The 16965-nt window shown below is 36.6% G+C and overlaps 1 protein-coding gene across 1 annotated transcript in view; it reads left to right on the plus strand.

Annotated features, from left to right (window-relative positions):
- Window positions 1–14966, plus strand: part of WDR43 (WD repeat domain 43) — a gene marked incomplete at its 5' end in the record, with an annotated part of 40806 nt that extends 25840 nt beyond the window's left edge. Inside the window, 9 exons of the mRNA XM_084235646.1 lie at window positions 762–893; window positions 2250–2381; window positions 7514–7600; window positions 9385–9416; window positions 10667–10730; window positions 12824–12937; window positions 13427–13496; window positions 14624–14673; window positions 14776–14966. Of these exons, the coding sequence (XP_084091772.1) occupies window positions 762–893; window positions 2250–2381; window positions 7514–7600; window positions 9385–9416; window positions 10667–10730; window positions 12824–12937; window positions 13427–13496; window positions 14624–14673; window positions 14776–14952 (858 nt within the window). The 3' untranslated portion in view covers window positions 14953–14966. The remainder of the gene's footprint in view (window positions 1–761; window positions 894–2249; window positions 2382–7513; window positions 7601–9384; window positions 9417–10666; window positions 10731–12823; window positions 12938–13426; window positions 13497–14623; window positions 14674–14775) is intronic.
- Window positions 14967–16965: the final 1999 nt, after the last annotated feature.

The following is a 16965-nucleotide window of genomic DNA, read 5'->3' on the forward strand; positions in this document are numbered from 1 at the left end:
TTTTAAATGTCAAGATTGTAAAACTTAATTTCTTTGTTTTTTGATTTGTGGAATGAATGGGTGTATAGATGACTAGAAACTGACTGCTTTGGATTTAGTTCTTTCCTGCCCTTATGCATGATTATCTGGGCAGGGAAATATGTTTGGTTCATTATCAATTTATCAAATTACTTAAAAAGTCTCAATTCTTAGAGTAGTGTAACTGTTGAGAGAAATGTATTTCAGGTTGAATAAAAACTGATGGGGCTGGAATTTAACACCATACAAAGAGCATTATTGTGTTGCTTATTTTGAATATAACGTGCCATCTACATGCATGTATCACATGTTTGGCAATGTTAGTAAGAGACGGGAAGCCAAGACATGCTGTGATGACACCCACGTGGTTTCGCTTCTGGCTGAGTTTCAGAGATGACACCTTTCTCTTGGCTGTCTGAGCATTTCTGGCAAAATATTTGATTGGAGGTGGTCATTAAATATACAGCTTCATTCTTGAACTTTTTAAAATCACTGTCCTTATGGAATTTGTAGATTTTGTTTTTTCTGGTTTTCATTCTCATGTAGCATTGCAAACTTTGAGATATGGTCAGATTATTTAAAAACTTGCTAACATTCAATGAAAGTTTATCTTACTCATATTAAGATAGTTTGAGCTTTCCAGTAGAAAAACTTTTCAAGTTGTTTTCCATTGGGGATACATCTTGTAAGGACTAAGGTGCAATTTACTCTGTCACCCCTCTTCTTTTGCTGTTTAAACATAGGTGAGAACCCCAGTGGTAAATTCTGAAGCAAAAGTTCTGGTGCCCGGCATCCCTGGTCATCGTGCTACTATCAAGTCTGCTCCGCCACGAGCTGAGGAAGTAGAGAGCAAGAGGAAGCTAGGGGGAAATGAGGTAATATAATCACTTTGACCATAATTGAGTTTGAAATTTATGATTACTGGAGAGATTCTGACAAATGTGTTGCATAGAGCCAGTGGTGAAACTTAAGAAATTTACTGTGTGAACTCCTTTTTGTCCCCAGCAGTGTATGTCCCGAAATTCCAAATTATGACCTTTGTAATAAGATTATTTGGCTGCTATTAAAGGAGACTAAACTCTTATTAACTAAGTTTTGGCCACTTGTTAATAGTTGGAAAACGAATAAATTAAGCCAGGACTTGCTGTGATGACTTTCATTGGTTTCGCTTGTTGCTGAGTTCCAGTGATGCCTCTTCTCTTGGCTGTCTGAGCAATTCTGGCTGGCTTAGTGAGTGCTGTTTACTCTAAAAAGTTATTATACTTACAAACTTCAGCTTTTCAACTCCCAGAGCCCTCCTTTGGTTATTGTACTTGTCTATGTAGAGTCCTGTGTCATCTCCCATTCACATTAATCATTCTTGTCTAAGTAAACTACAGTTTTAACCATTTTATCATTAGGGAAGGATTGTTTATGTTTCTTTACCTTTTTTAAATGTCTTTATTGGTTCCGGGGTTGGGGACAATATCTAATCTTCAGTAACAAGATGCTTATTTAAAATCAAGGTGCCAACCTTCTACCATATTTGTTTTTCATAAGATAATGCAAATGGGGGACTTGACCAAAGCATATTGTTTCCTTTGGTAGTCATAGAACATTTGCATTTTAATTTAGTTGCCAAGAGGCTGGCAGAATATGGACTTGTTTTAATAAGGGAACTGATGGCATCATGTGTATCTACACTTAAATTTTAAATATTTGTTGGGAAAACTTGACTGTATAGCATGTTTCTGGAAAACATTTTTGTAACTGACAAAGAAAAAAAAAGACATAAGTTGTTTGGGGAACATAGCTGTCTTTATGCTCTTTTGATACTTGTTTCCTTTTGCAGATACAGGGTTGATGGCAAGGAATAATAATATATGGGGAAGCTTCTATGATAATGTCTTTTCTTATACTTTTGTGATCAGATGCCAGATTTTTGCTTTTTTTGAATCTTCTTATAGAGTGAATTTTATGAATTATATTTCATGGCTTCTTGGGCAGATCATGGCTTTTCCCACTAGAATCTAGAAACTTGGATTGCAGATGCTATACCTGTGTCCAGAATTGGTTTTATGGTAATGAACTCTTGGAATGAGAAAGAGCATGTTTGTATTTGTGTTTTTCCAGGGTTGAGGTGGGGATCAGTCCATGCTTTTTTATCTCCAGAGACATGAGGGCAAGTAATTTGACCAAACTATGTTAGACATTGTCTGGTTTAACATTAAAAGATTGTTTTTGTTCTGTAGGTTAGCATTGAAGAACGCCTAGGAGCACTGGATATAGAAACAAAAAAAGAAAAGGAAGACCTACCACAGACAAACAGCTTTCCAGTCCTTCTTGCACAGGGTTTAGAAAGCAATGATCTCGACATGCTTAATGTAAGTATTTTGGCAGTTTTTAAATGAATTAAGATGGTAATTTTTCTTTAAAAATGATTGATCTAGCACATTCGCCGAGTGAATAGTCATGTAGCCATTTTGAATTGTGAGTTTCCTCAAATATATATCACTTGGTGGCATAATACAGTAGTCACCAACCTACAAAGAGAGCGTACTGAATTGCTTTGAACCTGGAATGCATTTTCTCATGGAAATAATGTTATGAATTGTTATGGGTTCTGAGGCTTTAATTACAAAAGCCTAATATAAACATAGTGTAGCTGAATTACAATACTCAGCATTCTAGATCACAATTTATATTTTTTTCTATAGGAAAATGCGTTCCTGAGTTTTTACTCTGGATTCCAGAAACTTATTTCCCCCTGGCCGTGAGAGGGGGAGTGAGGTGAAACCTTGGCAATGGGTAGGAGGTTTGGTGGAAAAATTCAGGCGGGTTGGGGGTTGTGTTGTGAGATATTTAGAAGTAAAAGTACAAAAAACTGTATGTAAAAAAGGAGGCATTTATGATTTCTGTGCTTGTAAGTTGGTGACTGCTTGTATGACATTATTTAACTCACTTCTCTTAATTTCCAGAATTTGATGTTGTCTAGAGGAACTGAGTGTAAAAAATTGGATTTCAGTACTGCCTAATCAGATGGCAACAGTTTACCTTCGTTAGGTGCAATTCTTATTGATGCTTAGTGATGTGACTTTAGTATATAACATATATCAGTGACACTGATTTCTGATGGTATTTTGAAATATTGATGGTATTTTAAAAATGTAATACAGATACCTGTCATCATTGCCTACTTATCTATGTTTGAACCCTTGTTCAGTGGGTACAAATGAATCAGTTACTATTTTTTTCTTTCTACTTTTATAAGAAACCATTCAAAATATTTTAAAATAGCACAGTGGCCCCCTATCAACCTAATACCCAGTTTAAAAAAAAATCGGCATGACCCAGTCATATCTGCATTTGTTTGATCTATCTTCCCCAAGTTATAGTGAAGCAAATCTCAGATGTAGTGTTTCATCCATAGATGTTTCCCTTTTCAACTCTGATAACAGCTCCTTTCAGAAACATAATCATAATTTATTGTCACACCTAGAAAAAGTAGTCGTCATTCCTTACAATTATTGCATATCTCAGTAATGTTCACACATCTGAAAACAGGATTCCAGTGAAGTTCATGCAATATTTAGTGGATGTGCCTCTCCGGTGTCTTGCAATTTATTTTTTGGAGAAGCTAGGTTATTTACTTTGTAGATATTCCCATATTCTGGATTTTGCCTCCTCTAAAAAGCCATTTAATTGGGTCATACGGCTCAGTAAGTGGCATGATTTACCATGTTTCTTTGTCCTTATTTCCTGTACATTGATAGTTGAATCTAGACCCTTGAAGAGATTCAGATTAAAATCTTTTGGTATGGGATTCCCTGGTGGTGCAGGGGTTGGATTCTCAACACTATTGAGTTATTGCGGCATGAGTTTGATTCTCCAGCCAAGGTGCTGACCCACATGGCGCAGCAGACCTCTCCTGTCTCACCCACTCCTTCCCTTCAGCAGTGTATTTCAGTAGCTCTACCTGTTCTGCTACCCATTCTGTCTCTGGTGAATCCTCTCATCTCCCCACACTTCTGGCCTATACCCCAGTTCTTATATGCATAAATAAATAAAATAAATCTTAAAAAAGAATTTTTTGGTAAGAACATGTCAAAGGTAAAGACAGTGTGTGCTTTAATCAGGTGTTGTAGATTTGTTGGGAGGACAAATGAAATGGTGCTTATGAAAGCACTTCTTAAATTACAGAGGATTTACCTGTTTTTTTCATACATGTAACTGCATGTATGGCCTATTTCATTATTTTCACTATTAAAGGGTTTGACTTGATACGTTATATTAAGTAGAAGTAATTGGAAACTAGTTGAATCCTGAAAACTTTGTGTACTGGACAAAATCTGTTCAAGTTGTAGGACATGGAGCAATGGCAACCCCTAATGTCCTGCTGGTGGAAATGTAAAATTGTCCTGTTACTTTAGAAGACAATTTGGTAGTTAAATTTAAGGACATATCGCTACTTAACATCAAACCTAGCCCTTCTACTCCTGGGTATTTACCAAGAGAATGAAAAATGTGTTCATACAAAGACTTTGATGTGAATGGTCATAACAACTTTATTGCTTTAACCCCAACCTGGAAAGAAGTCATGTCCCCCAACAAATGAATGAATGAACTGATTGTTTATGTAGCCATATTGTCAATTCATCAACAATATGGATGCATCCCAAGCTAATGCTGTGAGAAAAGCTACATAAAAAAGAACATTTATTGTATGATGATTCCATTCATATGAAAATTCCAGAAAATATAGACCAGTATGGGAAGGGGTATGGAAGGAAGGCCCAGAGAGACTTCAGGTGAGAGAATGTTTATTAAAGTCTTTGTGCATAAATGTTTATGTCAAACCAATCAAATAGTACACTAATCTTTTCATCCAACATTTTATTGTTTTTTATATATCTAATATTGTCTTAATATACTAGAATATAAACAGTAACAAAATATTTCTTGGCCTGGAAGTATTTGTCTAATGAGGGACATAGACTTAACAGGAAAGCTACTCTGTAATGAACATGTGGATCAGCCCAAAGGTGCAAGTGGCCAATTTTGTACATTGAGGCTGAGAGACAGGGAGGGAAAATCTGGAGCAGGTTTATTGCAGAAAGAGTTACCAAATAGCACACTTTAAATGTGCACTACTTATGCTTCTGTTATAATACAGTAAAGTTGTAAAAGAAAAATTCCATCTTCAATACCATCTTTTTGGTAGTTATAGTTGTGATTTATAGGTTTGTTTTTTTAATCTTTATTTTAAAGATTTATTTTTGTTCATTTATTTATGCAAGCACTGGGTACAGTCAGAAGCGCGGGAGGGTAAGAGAATTCACCAGAGCCAGAGCAGGGAGCAGAGCAGGCAGAAGGACCGAAGTACACTGCTGAGGGGAGCAGCGGGCGGCAGGAGAGGTCTGCGGGCCATGTGGGACCCTCCTCCGGTGGCCGGGGAGCAGCCGGGGATCGAACCGGCGCTGCAGAGGCTGCGGGCAGCTTCGCAACCCAGCGCTCAACCGCTGAGTCACCGGGGAGGCCCGGTTTTTTTTTTTTTTTAATAGAGTCTTAACAGAAGTTAAATAACAACATCTTCTCTGTCATCATCATTTCACTTGCTTTAGGATAGCCTATTTTTATTTGCTATCAGAGAGTGTTTTTAGTGGGCGTAAGAATTATCTGAACTTGTTAAAACTTTTTAAGTTTTTTTTTTTTTAAAGATTTATTTATTTATACAAGCACTGGGGTACGGACCAGAGGCAAGGGAGGGTGAGAGAATCCACTAGAGATAGAATGGGGAGCAGAACAGGCAGAAGGACTGAAATACACTGCTGAGGGGAGCAGCCGGTGAGACAGAAGAGGCCTGCACCATGGGGGAATCTCCCTGGCCTGCTGAGAATCGATCTTGACGCCACGGAGGCTGCTGACAGCTTCATAGCACTGTGTTCAACCCGCTGCGCCACTGGGGAGGCCCTTGTTAAAAATTCTTTACCCCATAATTTGTAATAACTTCTAATAGCTAAGCCATACATACTCTCTGTTTACCTGTGACAGTTCTGCTTTACATCTCTTATCTTGGTGTAATAAATAGTGGCTCCTTTCATTCTCAGAAGTATTCCAGTTTATCTTGCAAATTATGTGGTCATTTTACATTTGGAATGCTACAGGATTTTACAAACTACAAATTTTTCAAACCTTCAGCCCTACATGTCCCTCCCTCCCCCCACCATGTTTCTTAACCAAACGTAGTAGAAATTGAAGTGCTACTATCCTACATGGCCATTTAAGACTGTTAAGCCTCGTGGTTTGGGTGAACTTTGAGGACCTCAACAAAAGCAGATCATGTCTTTAAAAAGTATGTCTGACTGGTTCAGACAGAGTATTTCCTGTAACTGGTATATCATTGAAACTTTGCAATAACTGATTAGAGGAGATTGGAGAATGTTTAGTATCAAGCACCTGAATTATTGTTAGCATTCTGATTGACTTATTTTACTTTGAAGTTTCATTTTATTTGAAAATGAAAACATTAGGTTAAATCAGCTCTAGTCGACTATTCATTTATCCGGTGATTGTGTATAAGGCATTTTCTTTTGTGTAAGAAACTATGCAGTTATGTGCTAGTTTTAAAATAGTAATAGATGAATTCAGAGGGGCGTGGTGTTAAGATATTTTTATAAGCAAATAAAATCCATAGGGCGTTCTGAAAGGATAAGCTGGTTAGGACTGTTAACATAGGTTGAAAACAAATTTTCTATATTGTAGCCTTTGGGAACCTCTGCTGTTTGTGTTCTGAGCATGACTTCTGTGACAACAACAAGCACTAAGAGCATTTATCACCTTCTGAATAGACCCTTCTGAATAAGTATTTAAAAATATTCAAGAGGAAGGGGAGTCAGAAGATTTGAGACTTGAAAGAGCTCTTACATTTTTCCCCTCTTCTCTAGATGAAACATCTGGAGTTTGGAGAAGTTGAAAGGCCTGTGCAGAATTAGTGTCAATCACTCTGTCTTTCAATAATCTGGGGTGGAGACTGGGTTTTGCCTATTGATGGACCCCAGGAGGGTTTTGACTCAAGCAGTCATCATACGATCTTTTTTATTGCCTTAAAAATTTATCAAAAAGTTGACACTAAAAGACTTGTTTGCTAAGTATGACTTTGGTATCTATTGTGCACTGTTGTGGGAATACATTTCTTGATTTCATAAAATGAAGGTTTGGAAACATCTATACATTGCTGTGTATCTCTAATGTCTACAGCTATTTGTTTTATATAAAAACTCAGTTCATAGAAGACTAGAATTTTAGAGAAGCTGTTCAAAATAGAAGTCCTGATATCTGAAGACTGTACTTGTCTGATTGCCATAAGATACAGTACAACACACTCAGTCCATCTACCCTGTATTTGCTAGAATTCGGATGGCTCTAATTGCCTTGTTCTTTTTAATAATGTTTACTGACAGTTGTGTCTTTAGTTCTGGAATATGCCTGTCTTGATAGTTCTTTTATTTTCTTTCAGAAAGTACTTCAAACTAGGAATATAAACCTAATAAAGAAGACTGTGTTAAGGATGCCCCTGCATGCTGTAATTCCGTTGTTGCAAGAGGTAACTGAGTTATCCTTTCCTTTCAAGGTCCTAATGTTGTGAATCAAAAAGAAAAATCCAGTATGTAACGAAGCAGGGCATTTAGAGAGTGGGTGATAAGTAAATAGGAGGAATTCCTAAATACCTAGAAAGAAAAGTGAAATTGATGAATTGGTGAGTTAGTAAAGGAAGTGTCATTAGCATTTTTACTTTCATTCTACCAAAGGCAAGTTGTTTCTTCTATTTGTCTGAAAAGCATTTGGAACTTTAAAAAATGAACAATAGAATGGTGTATATGCAGAATGGTATCTACATTGGAATGATTATTAGAGAAATGGTAACATAGAGCCCCCAGATTTTCATTTTTTTTTTTTTTTTCTCTCACCATATCCTGTGAGAGATCTTATCGTAACATGAAGCTGCTTTCCTATGTGTATATTGGTTTTTCTGAATTGCAGAAGGGCTATTAATCTGTGTATCTGGCAATATGGATTTTAAAGCATTAAGATTACCCAGCCTTGTTATGTATAGGAGTAACTCCCTTTTAGTAATTTCAGTAATTACTACATTTCAGTAATTCCAGTGAAGGATTTTTTTTTTAAGATTTATTTATTTATTTATACAAGCACTGGGTACAGTCAGAGTCACGGGAGGGTGAGAGAATTCACCAGAGCCAGAGCAGAGTAGACCAGGCAGAGTGACGAAGTACACTGCTGAGGGGAGCAGCGGGTGGCAGGAGAGGTCTGTGTGCCAAGTGGGACCCTTGCCCGGCAGCCAGGGATCGAGCCGGCGCTGCAGAGGCTGCGGGCAGCTTCGCAACTCAGCGCTCAACCGCTGCGCCACCAGGGAGGCCCCGTGAAGGATGTTAAGAGAGAGATAGGTAGCAGCTAAACAAGAGGACAGAGAACAGGAAACCTGTGCACAATCCATGCCAGGCTGTGAGTGGAACCAAGGGAAACTGAGTGGAAACCCTGGACTTGGAGGTGTATACTTTACCAAGGCATGTCATATTGAGTACAAATAATTTATAATCATAGGAAACTTACTGTCTCTTAGAAGTATAGACAATGTGATTGAAGCTTGCCATAAAAGAATGTTGATTAAATCAGGCCTAAAGATAGAGTGGATTCTTTGTAATTAGGAGCTATGTTGGGTCACATTTGTTTGACATGCAGACATTTTATGAGAGTAGTTTTGATGTTGGGTGGTTTACTGTTGCTGGTAAAGGAAACTGTATTTAAAAAAAAAAAAAAACAGTATCATACATATATTAGAAAAGCCTGTTTTCGAAATGTTAGGTACTCTAAAAACAAAAGTTGCCCAATTTGGATTTTTGTTCTATGTATTTTTTTTTTTTTTTTTTGAGGTAAATTCACACACCATAAAATTTACCCTTTGGATGTATACAATGCAGAGTGGGGTTGTTTCTTTTTTTTTTTTTTTTTTAAAGTATAGCCACCAGTTGCACTGCTGTCATAACAAAAAGAAATCGCCAACTCATTAACCACTCCCCATTTTCTGGCAACCACTGATTTGCTTTCTGTCTCTGTGGTTTTGCCTATTCTGGACATTTATTCATTTAAAAAATAAAAGCCTAGATTTTTTTTTTCCCAGATACGTTGCTCTTATTGTGAAAATGCATCCCTAGAATAATGTTATAATGGAGTTAGAAAACTTGGGACTAATTTAGGTATGATGATACCCTAATTATATTTTTCCCGTTGTTTATATGGGTGTATGTATTGTGAGAATTGTGGAGATTGGCTACCTCTGAAATGCTGCTAATACTTTTTTCTCCCCTTCAGCTCACAAAGAGATTGCAAGGACATCCCAATAGGTAAGGCATTCAGGTGACTTAAACAGCCTGGTTTTTATAATTATAGTATATGTGATTGTTGAAAACAGCAATGTTTGACAGCCTGAAATTACTGAGTCACTCAAAATTCTAACAGTCTTTAAGTGTTAAATATTATTCTTCTCTCTTATTTTGAGTGATTCTTATTTATAAGACTTTAATAGCTTTTTCTTTCCTTTAGAAAGCTCCCATGTAGGTTTTTCAGCTTCATATACAGGTCTTTTAATAAATTAGTCTCAATGATTTAATACTAGTCATGACATATAAGATTGCCCAACTTGTGGTAGCTAATATGAAAATATTTTTTAAGACTAAATTCTGTGGGTCTTTTTTGTTAATAACTTGATGAATAAATGTTTAAATAGGAAGTTGATAACCTCAAAGGTCCTTTGCTTATAGTTTAGTAATATCAGTGACTACACTATAGTTTTTCTTTTTTAAGTCATTTTATTTATTTTTAAAAATGATTTATTTTATTTATGCATACAAGAACTGGGGTATAGGCCAGAGGTGCAGGGGGTGAGAGGATTCACCATAGACAAAGTGGGGAGCAGAATAGGTGGATCTACTGAAATAACACTGCTGAGGGGAGCAGCAGGTGAGACAGGAGAGGTCTGCTGTGCCATGTGGGTTAGCTCCCTGGCCGGAGATCGAACTCATGCTGCATTGGATGGCAATAGCTTGATAGCACTGAGGCTTTAACCCCTGCACCACAGAGAGGGCCCATTTTTTAAAAGTCATTTTATTCCTGATAGGCTCCATTAGCCTTTGGAATTGACAGAATAAATCAAGAGTTCATGAATCAGACCCGTCTTACACATTTTTGGTCTGCGTTTGTCTTTTAATATTGGTGTGGATATCTTTAGCTGTTTGATGGTGAATAGATGATTGGCTCAAGTATCATTAGCACAAAATATGTCATTTGAGCCCAGTTTAATGTCCTCATATCGCTTAATTAGGAAATAAATTATCAATTTTTTTTCTTGAATTTTTTTAGAAGAGATTGTTGTCCTGTTTTGCAGTGCATCCTCCTATTCCCCCAACTTCCTCAGAGGATCATTTATTACACAGATCTAGATAGACTCAAGTGAAAGTAAGAAAGGACTGTCAGATTTCATAATACTATTTATAGACCGTAATTTTGCCTGTCTTTTCTAATGTATAACCAATAGTACTTATTTTACATTCATGAACATTAATTTATATGGATTTTTCCCCTTGTTTTTTTCTAGTGCTGTTTTAATGGTTCAGTGGCTAAAATGTGTATTAACGGTCCATGCATCCTACTTATCCACGGTAAGTCTTTTCAGCTATAGTTACTGAATAATTTGTTTGGTTTTGCTAAGGTTTGCAAACTGCTGGCTTCATGAAATCATTCTCCATCTGTCCTTCAACCATCAGCTCCATTTTTAGAGATTTTGTTTTCCCCTAGGTGCACTGTCATCATGTCACCATTTTTGCATTTAATAATTGGTTTTCTTCCTCCTGGATTTTAGAAGTAATTTATACTCTATGGAGAACTTTGAAAGACGAGCTAGAGGAAGGAGAGAAGTTACATATCGAAACATTAACCTTCAGATGTTTTTTTGTTTACATAACCTGTTTAGTAAATTTATCTTTATATTTTATGTATTCCCTCCTAAGTTTTAAAGACTTAGGTTTTTAAAGTTTATATGTATGCTAAGATAGTTGCCATTTGTCCCAGGAGGATAAAAAATAACATGATAAAAATAAGATAAACATTTAATACCTGATGTCTTGCTGGGCCTGCTGTCAGTTTTTGGTTATCTGTGCAAATTGGAGAGGGGAGCATAAAATCTGAACGCAACACCAGAAAAATAAAAAGTTTCATATGTCACAGTATGAATTGACTTCTTTACCACATCATTAAATCAGTTATATTTTAAGCTCGGAATAAAATCCAGCAAAAAGTTTACTCTTTTCTTCGATTACCTTATATCTTAAATTAGATTTTTTTAAAAACCTATCAGTGGATAAGTTGAAAATTCTTAATTGCTCTTTAAACTATGGTTTCCCTTTCTTAAGCAGTTTTACCAACTCCCTGTGTCATTGTCCATCTCAGGCTCCTTTCGCCTTTAGTAGTTTGAAATAGGCAAAACTACTGGATAACCTATTTTGAGGTGAGCAGGTTTTCCTTCATGCAGATCGCTGCCAAACTGTTAGAATGAGGGAGGAGACAAGAAACAGTAAGAATGGGTATTGGGTTTCCCAGTTTGCAGGGACCCTGGGAAATGAGTTGGGGGCCATGGTGAGTGGCGTGGCTGAGTGGCATGCTGATAGGCATGGGAAATTCACCTTAAGCATCAGGTATTGGGATGCCGGCTAATAAACAGGGTAGCATTTATTTTTGTGGCTTCAGTTACTTGCTTAGAAGCAAAAGTGCCATAGGATACCTTGTAGTAAAATCCTTTCTGGAATTAACTACTACTTTGGTAACCTAGGTCATGGTAAAACAAATGACGATAACTAAGTACAGTATAGGGAGGACTTCACAGTCTGCAGTCATTCTTTCTCCTTAGAAAACTGCTTTTCCTTTCACCTTGCCTTCATTTCTTTCTTCCTTACCAGATTATCTTTAAGTAGCTTCTCTAAGCCAAGGACTATACTAGGCACGTGAGAGTTAGTAATTCACAGGACACTGTGATTCCTGTCTTCCTGGAGCTCATAGTCTGAATGGGGACAAATAAAATGGAGATGATGGTAATTGAAATATTATCACATTAAATGTTCCTTTCTTTCTTTCCACTTTTTATGTCTGTTTAAAGTTTAACATTTGAGTGAAACATGTATTTCCACTAAAGTGTCAGAAAGGAGGGCAAGGAAAGACTAATTTAAGTGTGGAGAGTTGGGTCCCATATTCTGTAGTTCTAGAGGAACAAATAAAAGAAATTCTTGTTTTAATTTCTGAGGCACAGTTCAGAGGATTCTTTATTAGTAAGTTTGAAATAAGGTCAGCTTTGTGTAGTCGCTTTGTCCTGCTGGTCTCTAGAAGCTGTGAAAAGTTTTCCCCATTTGCTGGAGCCTTATCAGAGAATAAGCTCATAGGAAAGCCCTCTTTAGCCCAGATACAAGTGGTAAGGATGTTTTAAATTAGTATCTACTTTGTATTGACCTTCTCTGAAATAATTTGGTCCTGTCTTACAATTTGTCCTGCCTTGCAGTTTCTTCTTGTGACCTTTCATTATTTTTCAAAATGTATTATTTGTACTGAAGTCCTCTGAAAAGTTGAGGTGTTCTTAGGCTATGTCACAAGCAGCCGCTGGATCCTGTACTTTCTAGTAGATGAATACTCAGATAGATCTGAATGTGACTTGCATGTTTGTTTATTCATATTATGTTTTAATGGTATAAATGATTATTTTCTTTAGTTGCCTGACCTGGTACCTCAGTTGGGTACACTATACCAGTTAATGGAAAGCAGAGTAAAGACTTTTCAGAAACTTTCCCACCTTCATGGCAAACTTATTCTTCTAATCACACAAGTGAGTAAATGAAATTATTTTGTGCTAAAACTTTTTAATGTGATAGGATTGAAAAGAGGAATAAGAATCATTTATATGAACATTAAAGGCTCTCTATTTCAGTAAGAAATTAGTAAATCAGGATGTACTCTTTAACTTGGAAATGTGTTATATGTTTGACATTGTGCCTATTTCAACACATTATATTGTAATAATTGTTAATGCAGCTAGGATGTTGTGATACTGTAAACTCCAAGTTACAGGATATTTATATAGTTATATTTTGACACTGAAAGAAATTCTGATCACCTTGGAAGTTTTTTCAGCTGTGCAGAATAATTCTTGTATTAGGCTAAATTATTTTTTTGACCCATATTTGGTCCACATTGTGTTAAGGTAATCTATTATAGTGGTGAATTTACTGATTGGGGGAGTTAAGATGTGGTGGTGGTTGTGATACTTGACCTATGGTTAACCTCTGTCTCATAATAGCACTTTATTTTCTTTCAGGTTACAGCATCAGAAAAAACAAAGGGAATGACTTGTCCTGAACAGAAGGCTAAATTAGTATATGAAGAAGGTAATGTGGGATGTAGGGTGGAATCTAGAATTGGAACATTTAGTTAATAACTATCACCATATGTAAATATTGCTTTTCTTGTGATGAGAACTTCTGAGATCTGTGCTCTTAGTTTATTTTTTTTTAAAGATTTATTTATGCAAGCACTGGGTACAGTCAGAAGTGCGGGAGGGTAAGAGAATTCACCAGAGCCAGAGCGGGGGGCAAAACAGGCAGAAGGACCAAGGTATACTGCTGAGGGGAGCAGCGGGCAACAGGAGAGGTCTGCGCACCATGTGGGACCCTCACCCGGTGGCCGGGGATTGAACCAGTGCTACAGAGGCTGCGGGCAGCTTCGCAGCCCAGTGCTCAACCGCTGCTCCACGGGGGAGGCTCTGTGCTCTTAGTTTAGATATACAATATAGTATTGTTACTTGTGGTTACCAGGTGTGCATGTCATTATTGGAGTTTGCACCTTTTACCTTCAGCCACTTCCCCACTCTCCATTTCTGGCAACCACCAGTCTATTTTCTCTATCTGTGAATTTAACATTTTAAAATTCCATATGTAAATAATACACAGTATTTGTCTTTTTCTGTCTGACTACTTCACTTTGGCACAATGCCCTCAAGGTTTATCCATGTTGCAAATGGTGGAATTTCACTTTTTCATAAATGATTAAATAATATTCCATTGTGCATATGTGTGTGCACACACCATTTTTTCTTCTTTCACCTATTGATGAGCATGGGGGTACAGATAACTCAAGATTCCGATTTTCTTCATTATCTGCCCCAAAGTATACTTGGTGGATCATACAGTAATTTAATTTCTTTAGGAACTGCCTTACTATTTTCCATAGTGGCTGAGCCATTTTATATGTCCATTAGCCCTGCACAAGGATTTCCTCCCCTCTCTGCCCCGCCCCCCTTTTCCTTTTATATCCCTGGCTTAGTTTTTCATGATGGGATTTTAGTACTTTGTCCTGCTTAGTGAGATCTTGATAAAATAATATAAATGTGGTTTTATGCAGCTAGGGATATTAGTGTTACTTTTTAACTTCTTAGGTGAATGATAGCTAAATATAATATTTCTCAGAGTATATTTAGTTTTCAGGACTGTGCCATCTGTTTTTTTACCTCTTCCAGAATCTTCTGAGGAAGAATCTGATGATGAAATAGCAGATAAGGATTCTGATGTGAGTAATTAGTTTTTTGGTACATAAATTTGCCTTTATATATTGATACTTTGTAAGAACAAGACCTTCATGAATGGCTTTCTTCCTTAATATTTCTATCAGGATAATTGGGATGAAGATGAGGAGGAGAAAGAAAGTGAAAAAGATGATGATGATGATGAGAGTGAAGAGGGAGATGAGGATGCTGAAGAAAATGGTGAGGACAGAGATGTGACGAGTGAGAAAGAATTAAATGGAGATTCTGATTTAGATCCTGAAAATGAAAGTGAAGAAGAATGAAGATGGAAAAATAAACCAACTGAACTATATAAACTCTGACTTACCCAATGCTGCCGAGTTCTTCTGGGGAGGGTTTTCTCTGTGACAGGATGCCAATGACTGTTGCACATTTCCAAATTCCTAGTGGTGGTGCCCATGCCGCCTTGTGTCCTGAGCACCCCAGACTTAACTGTGTAAATAAGAGCGTTTCATTTGAATGTTAATAAAATTTACACAGCAAATAGACACATTTTCTGCAATGTACTGACATGTGTCCAATATATGGTATATTTTTATAATATAATAGTACGATTGAGTATACCAAGAATTGACATAAGTGAGCAAACATTTCCCATATAGGGGTGGAAGAACTGGACTTTGTGAAGGAGTCAGCTTTTATCTCAGGTTGGTATCTTTCATCAAATCCAGATACAAAGCAGCACTAGTGAAAATAATTTTTTTAATTTGTTACATTTTCATAAAATATGAAGGGATAATTTAAAATGAGTAAAAATGACTGTGATTTAAAAAAATAAAATCACCAGTTTCCCTAGCTTATCTGTCAACTGTGATAATCTGATTTGAGTCAGATTGAATATTTGAAATGCTTCCCCAAAACAGCCACTTATTTTTTAAGCTATCACATGGAATATTTTTTAAAAACACACAAACACAATTATGATAATTAAAAAACTAAAGAATTAGTCATATTAAGGACTTTTCTTGACTGGAAGTTGCCTGTAAAGAATCATTAGTGTATAGACTTACAAGTGCTCATTACCTGCAACTTTTTAAAAAATTAAGTTATAGCTGCTTTTGAAGGGGTTTTCATTTTTATTTCACTTACTAATGGATCAAAGAACAATTTTTTATTTTTTTCTCTTTGGTTTTAGATATGATAACCTTGTTGGAATTTTTTTCCAAAGAAAATATTTTTATAATTAAGTAATTTAATGTTTTTCCTTCCTTTTCATTACCCACTCTTGGCAGTGTTAGGGTATCTGTTTACCTTTAAAATAATAAATCTGACTCAAGGTTTTTTATGTATGTATAAATAAGTATTTTGGTGTGCAACAAAAGCCTTTTCAAATTATTAGCAATTTTTTTTTTTTTTTTAAAGAATGAGCCAGTATTTGTTTAGTGCTCTCTAGGGAACAAGCAGATGAAAGTTCAACTCTAAGGAAGGGCTGGGGAGATGGGTTCCTTTTTCCTACCTGTGAATATGTAAACCACAAAACCATTATCTGAGGGATTTTTAATAACATCAGTGGCAGAGCAGATTTCTGTGCTCAAGAAATAGAACTGGAGCCATATTAGCATTTTGGGAAAGCAAGTTTGAGCCAGCTGCTGATGTAATGTACAGTTATATTTGTCTATAAATGGAGCTGTTTATGGCAATTTAATACCATCTTCTTTGTAAAGTGAATAAATACTCATCTTTACGCAGTGCTTGTCTTGTGGTGTGTTAGAGGAACACAGCTACATGGTAGGCCTTATGGTGTGAGGTTTTCAAAAGGCTCTCTTTTCTACTGGTGTTCATAATGGACGCTTTCAAGGCCTGTTAGGTAACTCAGAATTTGTAATGAAGTGAAAGAATCAATAACTTTGTCTTAATATAGTGGTGGTTTCTTGACGCAGTTCCCCTTGGTTAGGTGGCGCGTCCATGAACCAGAGCTACAGTGCCCTGACGCGCGTGCTGTTGTGTTAGGCTCTGTTCTGTGGTTTGAGCCCTGTCCCTGCACCCGACCCTGCCTGCGGAAGTGAAGGGTACAACTGTGTCGTGGTGACTGTATTTGGGTTTGGACAAACAATTAGGCTTGCTACAAAGAGAATTTTCTAGTTTCAGTTATTTGACTTTGTTGGTCCACTCCTAATCCAAACAAACTTTGGTCTGTGGTGGTGTCTGTGGTTGTGATTGATTTTTCTTTTCAACTTCTTAGAAAAATTAACCATCCATGATTGATTCACAGATTCATGTTACATTTAGTTGTATTAATACAGATTGTTCACCCTTACATGTGTTTTTGATTTGAT

The sequence above is a fragment of the Talpa europaea genome (genome assembly GCF_964194135.1).
Source record: "Talpa europaea genome assembly, chromosome: 6".
Taxonomy (NCBI): Eukaryota; Metazoa; Chordata; class Mammalia; order Eulipotyphla; family Talpidae; genus Talpa; species Talpa europaea.